Source organism: Nannospalax galili, unplaced genomic scaffold (assembly GCF_000622305.1).
Source record: "Nannospalax galili isolate Female #2095 unplaced genomic scaffold, S.galili_v1.0 scaffold1188, whole genome shotgun sequence".
NCBI classification, from domain to species: Eukaryota; Metazoa; Chordata; class Mammalia; order Rodentia; family Spalacidae; genus Nannospalax; species Nannospalax galili.
Window position 1 is genome coordinate 455,513 of NW_008358629.1, and position 13,629 is coordinate 469,141.

Consider the following 13,629-nt stretch of genomic DNA (forward strand, 5'->3'; position numbering starts at 1 on the left):
GGCACAGAAAACTATCTCTATTGGTGCAATAACGGCACTTTTATCTAGGGGGTAATCAACAGCTATCTAGTTGAATTTAAAGCCCTCTCAATGGGAGGGAACTCATGGGTGGCACTGTAAATATAGCCAAATGCACACAGCTGAAGAGATCATAAACCCACAGAAAACCGTCTCTGTCATATCTCTAGACAAATGACATTTCTTGCCATATACTAAATATGGATCTTTATATTTACAGACAAGTATACCATATACCAGTCATCAAATAACCTTCTTTTTGCATCAGTTGGAGGTTATTACAGAGTTCCACAACTGGTTGCACACAAAGAATATATATCTGAGAAATGCTCAGTTCTGAGTGACACATCTACAATGGAACCTCTACTAGGAACACAGCCTAGCAGAACAGGGTGTAGAGAGAATACTAGCACATCCCTCAACTCTCAACAGTGATAGTTCCTCATACAACAGAGTGCAACGCACACAGATGACCAGAACTGGCTAAGTTTTAGGGAATAAGAGACTGCAGACTGAGTGTCCCTGGATAGGACTACTGTACTAAAACTCACCCACCCACAGCTCAGGGACCATTGCAGAAGAGGAATTGGAAAGATAGTGATAGCCAGGTTTGGTTGCATGAACATAAAGAAACAGAGGATTTTAGGCCTCTGGGAACTTGCTCATGAACTTGCAACAATGGTGACAGCATGCACAAGACCCATACCTACTCAATAGGACAAAAACACAGCATAGAATGGGGGAAATGGGCAGCACTGACAAATGATTACTGTAGGGTGAAGGAAAGTAGATCTTCTTTAAGGGAGTGACTCTAGACAGGCTGACTAGACTCCAGTGGATGAACTTGCACCAAGGGACATCTGGGCATAAATGCTTGACCGGGCAACACTTAGCATATATAACAGAATACCTGAAATCTGGTGAGGAAGGCTATGGGGTAGTGGGTATAAATTTGATTAAGATGTATTATATTAAATACTCAGTAAAAGTTCAGAAAAATTATTTTTACTCCCCCACCAGCTTGGATTATCTTTCAAATCAGATGAAATAAAAAAAATTAAGAGCAACATTCTTGTCATAAGAATTCATAAGACTGCAGTCCCTATTGTCAGAATCAGAATAGTGGTGTTCTTAATAATCTGCTTATTGGGTGCTCTATTTTTTTTCTTCAGAATGAGGTGCCACAGACAGAAGCATGGCACCAAGGCAGAACGGCAGCAGAAGTACTACTCCAACCTCACTCCTTTTGTGTCCATATCTTGCTACTAATTAAAACCTCAGAAAATCCTAGAGTCCAGCTTATGCAGAAAATTTATAGGTAGAGTCACACTGGAAAGAGAAAATCCAAACAATAAGACTAACAGAAACATGATTACTTAATACTTTATTTAACACGAGAAGCCAAAGATAATATAATGTTAACAAGGAATAATTAGCAATATAAATCAATTGCTAATTACATGTACAATTCAATATATATTTGAAATTATTTGTATTATCATATAATACATGCCAAATGAAAATTCTGAATGACATTAATTATATATTCTTGCTTCAACATCTTTGAAATGTTACATGTTACAAGTAAATACTACACTGAAATTGTATGCTATAAATTATATTTCTTCATAACTTTCTAATTTAAACTTTTTCACAAAAATACAATCAACATAAACTTAAATCATTTCATACATATTTATTGTTCCATATCTCTAAAATATACTTCAACATCACCTCAAAATTTATTATAAACGAAATTCTGTAAATTTTAACTCTATCTTTTCTGAGTTGTCTGAAATCCAGCATGTTCTCACTTAAACATGGCAACAATAGAAACATTTTGTTGTTTGTACTTTTCCTTTCTTACTAGGTATTTCCAATAGAAGTCATGTCAAAAAACATTGCATGTATGATTATTTTTTATTGTTTCTTACTGTCATTGGAATGTGGCAGTGTTGACATTTCATCATGTGACAGAACAAACTGAGCTTTAGTTTTTGTATGTCTTTGAAATGCAGCATATTCACAGTCCAAGATGTTAGCAGTATAAGGAGATTACTGATAAGTAACATTATATTCATTTTCCTTACTGTGTCTTAGATATACCATGTGGTTTACTACATATAGTAAACACACTTTGGAGTAACACATATCAAGTACTCAATATACAAATGTAGATGGAGTATAGCATAGCAAATGCAGCAATTCTCATGGAAGAAAAAAAGCAGTAAATTCAAACAGAATCATGTACATCAAGAAGAAAGCATAACATCATGTAGTAAAGGAGAACACCTGGGGTAAAGAAATAAAAGTAAAGCAAGAACAGGAAGTGTTATGGCTTGCCTCCTAAAAGTCCTCCCAAGCTGTAAGTTACACTCGTGAAGTGTATATGGAAAGTCCAAACTACTCTTCTCCCTTTCTGGTTGCTGGCACTCATAAAGTGAGAAGATCTTCCTCACCGACAGACTCTCTATCACATTCTGCTTTGCCAAAGTTCCAAAGAAATAGTACTAAGCAACCGTGGAATGACACTTTCACAAGTGGAAACAAACTTTTTCTCCTTATGAGGCTATTGTCTCAGGTATTTAGCACCATGTCAGAAAGCAGACTAACTGAAGTGAGTGAAGGCCTCTAAGGTGGGATCACTTAAACCATAAACTGTGTTGAAGAGTAATACAAGATAGAACACACTTTGTATCGAATAAAGCATGTAAGAAGAAAAACAAAATTTGTGATAAAATAAGTTAAACAACTTTCCAAAATGCACAAAGAAATGGTAGAGAAACAAATAAATTGTGCCTCTGAGTGTCATGAGGGAGGAACCTTGTCTCAGCTGTCTTTTCATTCTTGCAACCTATAATAATATCCCAAACAGATCCTTTGTTAATGTGCATGGAATTTAAAAGGAGTGAGTTATTATTACATGAAAACAGTAGCAAATTATAGATGACGACATCAGTGGGTAGTGAGGATAGATTCTTTTTCTTGCACTGTTAAATTAAGGTGGTTCTCATCAGTAATCAAAGACAACTTTAAATATAGATATTTAATAAAAGATAGGGGATAAATGTATTGACTTCAATAACCACTCTTGACTCTACAAATACCTCAAGGAAAGGTTGGATTGTCATGACTGATGTTAAGTACACACAAGTAAATCAATCCAGGAGGACAGCAGTATGGTATGGAATGACCACGTGGTCAGACTCAAAATTTTACTCAATATACTCATATACTCAAAATTTCAGAGTCAGTAAGATGAAGTACATTAAGAACAATAAACAAGAGATACAAAAACTGCAAAAAAATCCTGCGTTTTCTTTTTACAGTTATTCTTTTGTGGAGATCAGCTACATGTGAATACTTCCTAACTATAGTTTCCTACAGCATAACAATCATATATGGAGCTCACAGGAGCTCCATAAATAAAGAGCATTGAGCACTTACAGGGCATTTATTAAATGGAATCTTTGCTTGAAGGTTAAATTTAGTCAGAATAAGTGATCCATTTCATGTCAGTCCGCTGTGCTGCCGTTAGCAACCTCTTCAATTGCACTTGTACATCAGCAAGCTGCTGAATGTCTAACCTGTCCTGAAAAGGCCAAAATAGAAAGCAATGCACAGGGATGGGATAAACCACATACTTTAACTCTGTTAAGTGTGTTAAGTGATGCAGAATTCTTGTGAGCATACTCATAGTTATGGGGTTGGAGGCAAAGCTAAACACACGGAGTTGGGAACAGTGGCTTAGTGCTGGGATGATAACAGACATTACAGAATCTGTTATCAGGCAGTGATCTATTTCTAGATGCCTCAGAGTACCAGAGACTTTCTCTAGCAGATCCTGAAAGGGCTCACAATCTCCCCAAAATATTCGGTTGTCACTAAGATTCAACAGCGTTAGGTAGTTAGTCTGCGGGCACTGGGACAGAAATTTGAAATCATTGCTAGAAAGTCCACTGAGAGGCAGACTCAGGCAATCCAAAGGAAGTGGAAGGCCTCTGTAGAGAGAAAACAGAAAATCATTACTGAAGAACAATAACTGAATGAAGGAAACCATACCTACGAATCTAGAATAAACTATTTTGCACATATATTTTGCAGCAGCTAACAATGTGGGTTTATATTCACTTAATAGATGTGTATGCTAGGAAAGATAATTTCCCACTCTGACAAATAGTATTTAAACATAAGAATGTGCACAATATATTACTATATTGTGTGAAAGACTTAGTGAAAATTATTAATCGACTTAGTATGTGCAAGGTAACCAAACGTGAAACTAGTTCACTTCTTTGGTGGAGATGGGGCACAGAAGCAACCAATTTTCTGAAAGTACCTTTGTCTAGTCTTTAAATGACAACCTCTATATTTATGGCCTAAAGTTTTGAGATAACAGAGTAGCAAAAGTATTTGACATTATGAACTATGTGTGTCTGGCAATGATGCTCTGTATCAATGCTGCAACATAAAATCTTTGTCCATCTCAATTCCTCCCTTTCATCTCTAGAAGGCTGGAGAAGGACTGCATGTCCTTTTCACATTTATATTGCTGAACTGATGTAATGTCTGCACATGGTTGACTGATTGCTTGGTTTTTGGAATCATGTATTTCTCTGCAATAGGGGGAAAGACTCTCTATGCTTGCTGCTTTTAAACTCCCAGCATTGTCTATGCTGATATGGAAGGAGAAAAGGCATATGTGGAGCTGACCAATAACCAAGAATGTTATCTTTCAAGTTTTAAAAGCAGGCTGGCTGTTCAGGAAACCCAGGTACATACTCCAAGCCCTCACCTCAGAAGATTTCCAATATGATCGGTGAGGCAGAAAGAAGACAAAGTGAGCTCTTTGAGTTTGGACATATGATTCAGATGAGCGGTAAAGTCTTTAAAGGCCTTCCCATTGAAAGATGTGCAAGTGATTTTAGACAAACTAAGTTTGTCCAGCTGGAATACCAGAGACAAAAGTTTAGTGACTTCATTCAGAGTAGCTATTTCAACTGCCAGGTGATTAACACATTTCAAATTCAGGAATCTCAAGGTGTTTTTGCAATTATACAATTTATTGATTTTCAAATCTCGGCAACAGAGGTGCAAAGACCCTAAGCTCTGCTCCACTTTATTCAAAAGCAAAGAAAAAAATGTCCTTTCCCTCAAGGTACCGTCAAGGGAAAGGTCCACTATTAATTGCACAGAATGCCTGGAGGACTGAACCTCAGACTGTGCATTTGCAACATTACACTGCGCTTCTGTATTCTGGGCAGTGTGTTCAAAATAAGCACAGGAATGAAAACAAGTATGTGACTTCTCATGGCTTTCAGGGCATACATTCCTGCAGACAGCATTCTCTCTTAAATCTAGAATCCTCAGTTTAGGGTTCCTGTAGGGAAAAGAGCAAATACAACATTTAAGAAGCTGCAAGCATTAATGTAACAAAGCAGGATTCATGATATATGCAGAGACAAAAGCCCTCTTTGTTCTTCATTCCATATTCACTTATCAGCAAGTGTTTCCTATGCAAATATACAGCATTTATTTTTTTCTATCCTGTATTCTCCTCAAATTCTAATTACACTCACAGTGCTCCTGTCTTCTATGTAGTATATCAAGTATATATATTCACAAACAGTATTCTCAAGGACCATTATAACAAAATAAATACCTTTGTAAGACATCAGAGTCTTTAAGATGACCTCTACAGTTAGAACAACCACATCACATTAACTTTCAGCACTCACTACTAAGTATGGGAGATAAATTGGTCCTCTTTTGCTTTCCTATCATGACATTAGTATACATAGTCTTACTGAGAAGCAGAATTCTGGACTGTAGGGTTCCAAAGACCATCAATAATGGCTTTCAGAATTTCAGTACGTGTACCAAATGGAGACAGATAAACGGTCTGAACATCAACATTGCTGTCAGTGTCTTCTTATGCTCACCCATGAAGGCAGTAGCGAACAATGGAACAAAAAATTCTCTTGGGATCCATTCAAGTGCATAAATATCGACAGTCTCCTAATAATCCCTTTATTCTTGGTCTGCCCTTCCCATAATGACTACCAACAAGTTTTCCCATAAAAATTCAACATCATCATTTTTTCTATCAGTTGCTCTTATCCAAAACTCAGCAATCTTAACTACTTATAATTTTTTTCCAGATATTAACACTCATTACATAAGTCCATTAGTAGTATTGTCAATCAATTATAGTCCATTTCCAAAAATGTAGTGCATTTGTTTTTAAAGTGACCCCACATGCTTCACCAATAGCTTAATATTTTTGTCAGGGTTTACATTAGCTGTTTCTCAGAGATTATCAGGCTGTAGCATAAAGTCTTGCTGTCTTACCATGCCACTATTATGTATATCTTACCAAGATGCTGAGTCCTGGGCAGGAAGGACCTGAAGACTCTCAACCATGGTTTTCACGAGTTCACACTGTGATTCCCGTGCCTTTAATGTCCCCATATGGAGACAGGGAAAGGGCCACATCTTCACAGTTGCCATGAGGATATTCTTATGCCCACCCAGGAAGGCAGCATTGAAAAATGGAACAAAAAGCTTTCTTGGCATCACCCCCAGAGCATGGATCGCTGCACGCTCATTACTCAATAGACTTTGTGTAGCAAGGTCAAACAGTGTGTCTGGTTCCTTGTGGTCCATCTTTCTGAATCTGCATCAGGAAGAAAAACATTTAGAATTTCTGATAGATATCAACCATGTCTTCTTTGCAACCAGTGCTAGCAATGTGGAAAACATTTAGAAAATAAACATGTGGTGCATGTTACAGCCACTTTAGAGACATCTACTAAAGACACAGGTTGAAAATTGACTCATAAGTGTACAAAAGTCTCTTTGGGTATACATGTATATATATAATCAAATTCAATATATGTATTTGCATATGATAAAATGCCAATAGAAATTAGCATTAAATTAGTAGAAGACAATTATAGTCACTTAGCTCCCTGGTTCCTAATATTTACTCTCAAATTTATACAAGCTACCAACAAGGAAAGTGTAAATGTACATAAAATGATACCCTCATCATTATTAGAAATAGAAAATATTAAGACATCAAATTAATTGTGAATAAAGAGGAAAAGAATGATGTTTTATCCCCTGATTTGTACCACTTCCATCAACAAATTTGTGGCAGATGAAGACAGAACAAAACTGTAAGAGACACACATGAATGAATAGTTAAGGACTTCAAACTGACCGAAACCTACAGTCAGAAAGAATTAAACTCTTACAAAAAAGGGATTGAGTATTCTTAGGAAGTCTGAGTATTGGCTTCAAACACTGGTACAAATACAAGTAAAACATGTTCAACAAATCTTAGGTCATGTCATTTTCCTAAGTCTGCCTTATCCCAGGTGAATATGCAAATAAATAGTAAGACTGTATATTTAAAAAGTAATTTGGATGTACATTATGATGTTTATCAAGTTCTCTGGATTGCATTTTAAATGTCTTAGTGTTATTTTATTTACCCCAGACAAGCTCAACATTAGAAAGGTATACAGTTCTCCCCAACTTAATGTATATATTGAAATCTATTTCAAAATTCTTTGCAAACACTTTATGGAATTCTCCAATCTGATTTTATTGAAATATATAAATATATTCAATAACAACTTAAGTAAAAAAGAAATAATAGCTTACAAGAAAAGGAAAACATATGAGAGAAGACTTATCATACCAGACAAGTGATCTCATGATAAAACTTCTGCAACTACAGAGTCATTATACCTGTGCAAGAATCAAGAAACAGGGAGAGAGAGATGACTCAGTGGATGAGACGGCATAATGCAATTGCAGTGAACCTGAGTTCAGTTACCAGCACACACATTGGGTGACTCACAACTGCCTATAATACCATCTCAAGGGTTTCTGACTTCTGGCTTCTCAGAGCACCTGCATTCACATGCACATTCACACACAAATACAAACATACACACACATACACAGACACAATTTAAAACACAATAAAGGTGAGAGAAATAGATAAATAGTTCATGGAATTGTTTAGAAAACCAAGAAACAGAAACTACTACCCAATGGAACTTGGTATGTAATAAGCGTAGCATGAAGAACTCCTGTAGAAAAGATAGACATGGGATCCCCCTGCACCCTGACTAGTTACATTCTCTCTCTACATGTTGTCCCCAATTCTATCCTTGGGCTTAGGCTTGCTTCTGCTCGTCACTCCTGAGACCTCCTGACTAGGCTCCAAAACCAAACCCCACCTACTACGTCTTGATCCCCTGTACGAGCTGCATTCTCCTGCTCCAGGGCTTACACCTACTCTGCTTAGGCAGTCAGACCTTCCTAATGCTGTCACCACCCCAATATTGGCTCTAGGCCCCCTCTTGATTGTCCTACCTGAGCCATCCAAGCTATCTTGGTAGGTCAGACCATTCCCATTGTGTCTTAATTCCCCTGCAGCCTAACCATCGACATTCTCTCTCTCCATGCTTTCTCCATTCCAGCCTTAGGCTTAGGCCCGTTCCTGCTCTTCTCACTTGAAAACCTACCCACTGCATCTTGATCTCCTTGCAACTAGACCAACTGCCTTCTCCTTCTCCAGGGTCCACACCTAATCTGCCTATCTAGTTAGACTTCCCCAAACTGCCCCCACTCCCACACTGGCCCTAAGTCCCTGACTGGTCTTCTTGAGACCTCCTGACTAGCCTGCCGGAACCCAGCCACTGGATCCTCAGAGTCTTGAATTGGGCCTAAGTCCCGTCACCGTACTGGAGAGCTCTTCACTAATCAGCTTGAAACCATCCTATTCCACCAATGAAAAGTAAAAGAAAAAAAAGTGAGAACTCGAAGCACAGACCAACTTGACCAGAAAACAACCAAGTTACATCAACAATCAAACAGAACCAAACTGAAACTAAGCAAAGGCAGGCTAGAATTTCATATCAGATACACAACCAACCAAAGAAATCCATATGCCCAAACCACAATGCAAAAACACAAATAATAGGGAAAACCAAGAGATGTCCCCACTTCCTATAGAAGTGTACTACAGTGAAAACCACCCAGGTGAACCCCAGGATGCAGAATTGAAAAGAACAATCACAAACATAATCAAAGAATTCAATGTGTTTAAAGGACACAGAAACAACTCAAAGAATTCAACAAGGATAAGAATAAACTCCTGAGTGAAGCTTAAGGAAATATGAACATATGGCTGAAAGAAATTACAAAAATAATTCGGGACTTGAGAAGTAAATTCACAAAAAGATAGAAATATTGAAGAAAATACAAGCCAAAATGAAGATGGAGTTAAAATTTAAATAAGTCAATTTGAAACAACAGGAGAAAGCCTCAAGCAGAATGAGTGAAATGGAAAACTCAATATCAAGACTGGATGACAAAGTGGAAGTACTGGCTCACTCAAGGAAAGAATTTTCAAAATTTTGTACAACACAGGAAAGGAATATGCAGGAAATGCGAGACACCATGAAAAAAAAACAAATCTACACATCATAGGCATAGAGAAAGGAGAAGACTCTTAAATCAATGGCATTGACCAGATCTTCAAAAGAATGATGGAAGAAAACTTCCCTAAATTAAGGAACGCTATACCTATGTAGATACAAGAAGCACACAGAACAGCACTTAGGAACAAAAACTCCCCACAGCATATCATAGTAAAAACCCTAAATGTGCAGAACAAGGAGAACTAAAAGTTGCAAAAGACAAACAGGAACTTACATATAACAGATCAGAAGTTATATACAACCCATCAGAATTACAGCTGACATTTCAATGCATACTATAAAAGCCAGAAGAGCCCAAATCAAAGTATTCCTAGCACTAAATGACCGTAGGTGCCAAACCAGAATACTTTACCCAGAAAAACTGCCTATGATAGTTGAAGGGGAAGGAAAAATCTTCCATGCTACAAATAAGCTGAAAAAATTCAGATACACCAAACCAACCCTACAGAGAATACTCAAAGGAATATAAAGGACCAAAGAAAGAAATGACCATACTCAAGGGGTTACAGAAAGAAAGCATTTAGACATATAAAGGATAGAAACATAAACTAAGACTAAGAACATAAACAGAAAATAAAATAGTACTAATTCACAGCTTTCAATAATAATTCAAAACATCAATGGCCTCAACTACTCAGTCAAAAGACACAGACTAGCTGAATGGATTAATAAACTAAATCCATCTAAATGTTTTATGCAAGAAACTCATCTTAATTCTAAGCATAAGCACCACCTTAGGGTGAAAGGATGTACAAAATTATTCTAATAAAATGGCACTAAGAAACAAGCAGGGTTGCTATTCTAAAATAGAGTTCACGTTTAAATTATTCTGAAGACATAAAGACTTCATTCTGCTCAAGGAAGCAATCAAATAAGAACACATAACAATCATAAAATATATGTATCAAACTCTGGTGCACCTAGTTTCATAAAAACAGTACTATTGGACTTCAAAACACAGATTATCCACAACTCGCTAATAGTAGGTGACTTCAATATCATACTTTCTCCAATAGGCTATCTGGCCAAAGAAAAATCAGAGAATCATCAGATTAAACAACATTATACATCAAATGGACCTAACAGACATCTATAGAATATTTTATCAAAACATCAAAGAACACATATTCTACTTAGCAGCCCATGGAAATATCTCTAAAATAGATCCCATACTGGGGCACAAAAGAAAACTCAAGAAATACCAAAAACAACAACAACAAAAAACCTGAAATAAAACTTAAAATCAACAGCAAAAGGGGCTCGATTAACTACATAAAATCATGGAGATTAAACACATTTCTGAATGATGAATGGGTCGAACAAAAAGTCAAGAAAGAAATGAAAGTATTCCTGCAACTCAATGAAAATGATAACACAGCACAGGAAAACTTCTTGGAAACAAGAAAAGCAGTCCTAAGAAGGACATTCATAGCTCTAAGTGCCTACATTAAAAAAAGAAGAAGGGGAGGGGGCTGGAGAGATGGCTCAGCGACTAAGAACACTGGTTGTTCTTGCAGAAGAACTAGGTTGAAATCCCAGCACCCATATGGCAGCTGACAACTGTCCATAACTCCAGTCCCAGGGGATCTGACAGCCTCTTCTGACCTCCACGGGCATTGCACGACACAGGTGCACTTACCTACATGCAGGCAATACACGCATACACATAAAATAAAAATAATAAATAAAATTAAAAAATAAGGGGACGGGAGACATGTCTCAGTGTTTAAGAGCACTGGCTGCTCTTGCAGAAGACCTGGGTTCAATGTCCTGTACCCACACGGCAGCTAACAACCATCCATAGCTACATTACCAAGGGATCCAATCCCCTCTTCTGAGCACAGGCACTTCATGACATGGGCTCTCATACCTACATGCACACAAGACACTCATATACATAAAAAAAATAATAAATAAAATATTTCTTTAAAACATTAGAAAGACCACCCACACAAATGACTTAATGGTACAACTTTAGAATTTGAAAAAGCAAGAACAAAGGAAACCAATTCCCAAAGACAAGAAGAAAGAATAAAAATCAGAGCAGAAATCAATGAAATAGGGACAAACAATGCAAAAGAATCACTGAATGTGATAACTGGTTCTTTGTAAAGGTAAACAAGAGAGACAGACACTTAGGCCACCTAACCAAAAGAAAGAATGAGCAAATCCAAATCAACAAAATCAGAAATGGAGAAATATCATAACAGACACCAGATACATGGTTTCACACTAATCCTAAGAAAGCACGAAATCCCAGTGTAAAATGGCAGAGTGGAAGCTGTGTCCATATCACCTGGTAAAGGAGAAGAGCAGGGGTAAAACCCAAGCAGGTGACACACATGTGCACTTCCAGTAATTAAAAGGTAGAGCCAGGAGGATTATGAGTTCATGTTATCTTAGGCTAAAAAGCAAGAACAAGCTCACCAAGGGCTCCATGAGACACTATCTCAAAAAACAACACAAGGACAGGAAAGATGGCTCCCCATATAAAAAGAGGTCACTGGGAAAAGCTGATAATATGAATTTAATCCCAAAATCCCAAGGTAGAAGGAGAAAACTGACTCCCAAGAATTGTCCTCTGACCACCACAAGGTGTGGCATGCATCCCCTGTTCTCAAACATACATCATACAAATAACTATTTAAAAAAATCATACAAACAAAAGACAAAAGTCAGGGGACAAAAAGACAGGCTTTAGGTTTCAGCAGCCTCCCTCCTCTCATAGACTTCTGCTGGAGGGGTATGAATGCACTGAGAACAAACCCCCACCACAAGTCAGCGTTCTCTTTTCTTCTCTGAATCCTAGAACACATTTCTGAGATACCCCCTGGCATGCATAATAGCAACCCCTGTGTTTTTAAAGTAGAGAGTCTCTGGGAAGAGGAAGGATCTGTCCTCCCCACCAAACCCCACACCCTGTCCCCACTATCAAAGCTAGGTGTGGACAGAATAGGGACAACATAGGTTACTGAGACACAAAGAAGGAAGTTCCTAAAAGGAAGTCAAACTGTCTGTCAACTGACACTTGACTGCTAGGGACTGAGCACCAACCTAAAAGTTAATAAGGAGACAATAAATCAAATTATATTTTCCAAATGCCCACCTGGCACACTCCAATATTAGAGGACCAAGAAAGAAGCGGCTCTAAAACTTGCACATTTTCAAATTTTGTCTTTTCCCTTCATATTTCCCATTTTCTTTCTATTAGATTTTTAGAATAATTTTTACTTTACATTATTTTTAAAGCTTCTAGTTTTCATTCTTTTTCTTATGCTTACCTAATTTGGTTTCTGCATTTGATCTAACTCTGAATGCACATTTTTCTCTCTTTCACTTTCTCCTTCTCTACCTAACATGCTTCATTTGTCTTCATTTTCCTTCCATGTATTTAGCCTTGTTTCTTCTTCTTTGCCTCACTTCTAGCCCAATACTTATAGTCAATTCATTTATTATTTCTACTTTTACCCAAATTCGGTTTTAGCTTTATAGTTCACTGTACATTATTCCTGTGATTTCTTGTTCTAATCTCATTTTTGATATACTATGTGAGTTTAATCAATTGTGTATTTCAAAACATGGTCTAATTTGGTGTTATAGCTGTTACAGTGGTTACTTTTCTCCTCCCTGGGTAGTACTACAGATTCAGCCTTCAAAGTACATGCTAACATCCACAAATAAAACTGCAAAAGAGATCAAGTTCAAGTGATACAGAACTCATAATATGGAAACAAAAGAAATATGGAAAAAAACTAAATCAAGTCATATGATCATAGCCACTCCATTGTTGAATCCAAACACAAGGAATTGGTCAAATTATCAGAGTAAGAATTTAATAATCTACATGTGTTTAGTTCTGGCACTTGGAGGCAAAGGCAGACAGATCTCTGTAAGATCAAGGCCAACCTGATCTGGAATCTAGTGAATTCCAGGCCAGCTGGGCATAAAGGAAGATCATGTCTCCAAAAAAAGAATTCAATAATCTACATGAAAAAAAAATGTTCAGTGTCTCAAAGAACACACAAGTGAGAATGTGAAAAAGAGTAAAGAAATCAACTCTGGACACAACTATGCAACTCAGAAGCATGCA

The 13,629-nt window shown here is 37.2% G+C and overlaps 1 protein-coding gene across 1 annotated transcript; it reads right to left on the reverse strand.

The window, feature by feature from the left end:
• Window positions 1–3,505: 3,505 nt before the first annotated feature.
• Window positions 3,506–6,684, reverse strand: LOC103724734 (melanoma antigen preferentially expressed in tumors-like). Its single transcript, XM_008821858.1, has 3 exons — window positions 6,395–6,684; window positions 4,814–5,398; window positions 3,506–4,019 (listed from the first exon to the last, which is right to left on the reverse strand). The coding sequence occupies exons 1-3, from the start codon at window positions 6,682–6,684 to the stop codon at window positions 3,506–3,508; spliced, it is 1,389 nt and encodes a 462-aa protein (XP_008820080.1).
• Window positions 6,685–13,629: the final 6,945 nt, after the last annotated feature.

Bases quoted from the DNA above. Each gene is read 5' to 3' on its own strand.
- LOC103724734 (XM_008821858.1), bottom strand. From the start codon at position 6,684: ATGGACCACAAGGAACCAGACACACTGTTTGACCTTGCTACACAAAGT. The intron at 5,399-6,394 runs GTAAGATATACA...TTTTCCCTACAG, and splicing joins GCCCAGGACTCAGCATCTTG to GAACCCTAAACTGAGGATTC. The intron at 4,020-4,813 runs GTGAGGGCTTGG...TTCTCTCTACAG, and splicing joins CATATTGGAAATCTTCTGAG to AGGCCTTCCACTTCCTTTGG.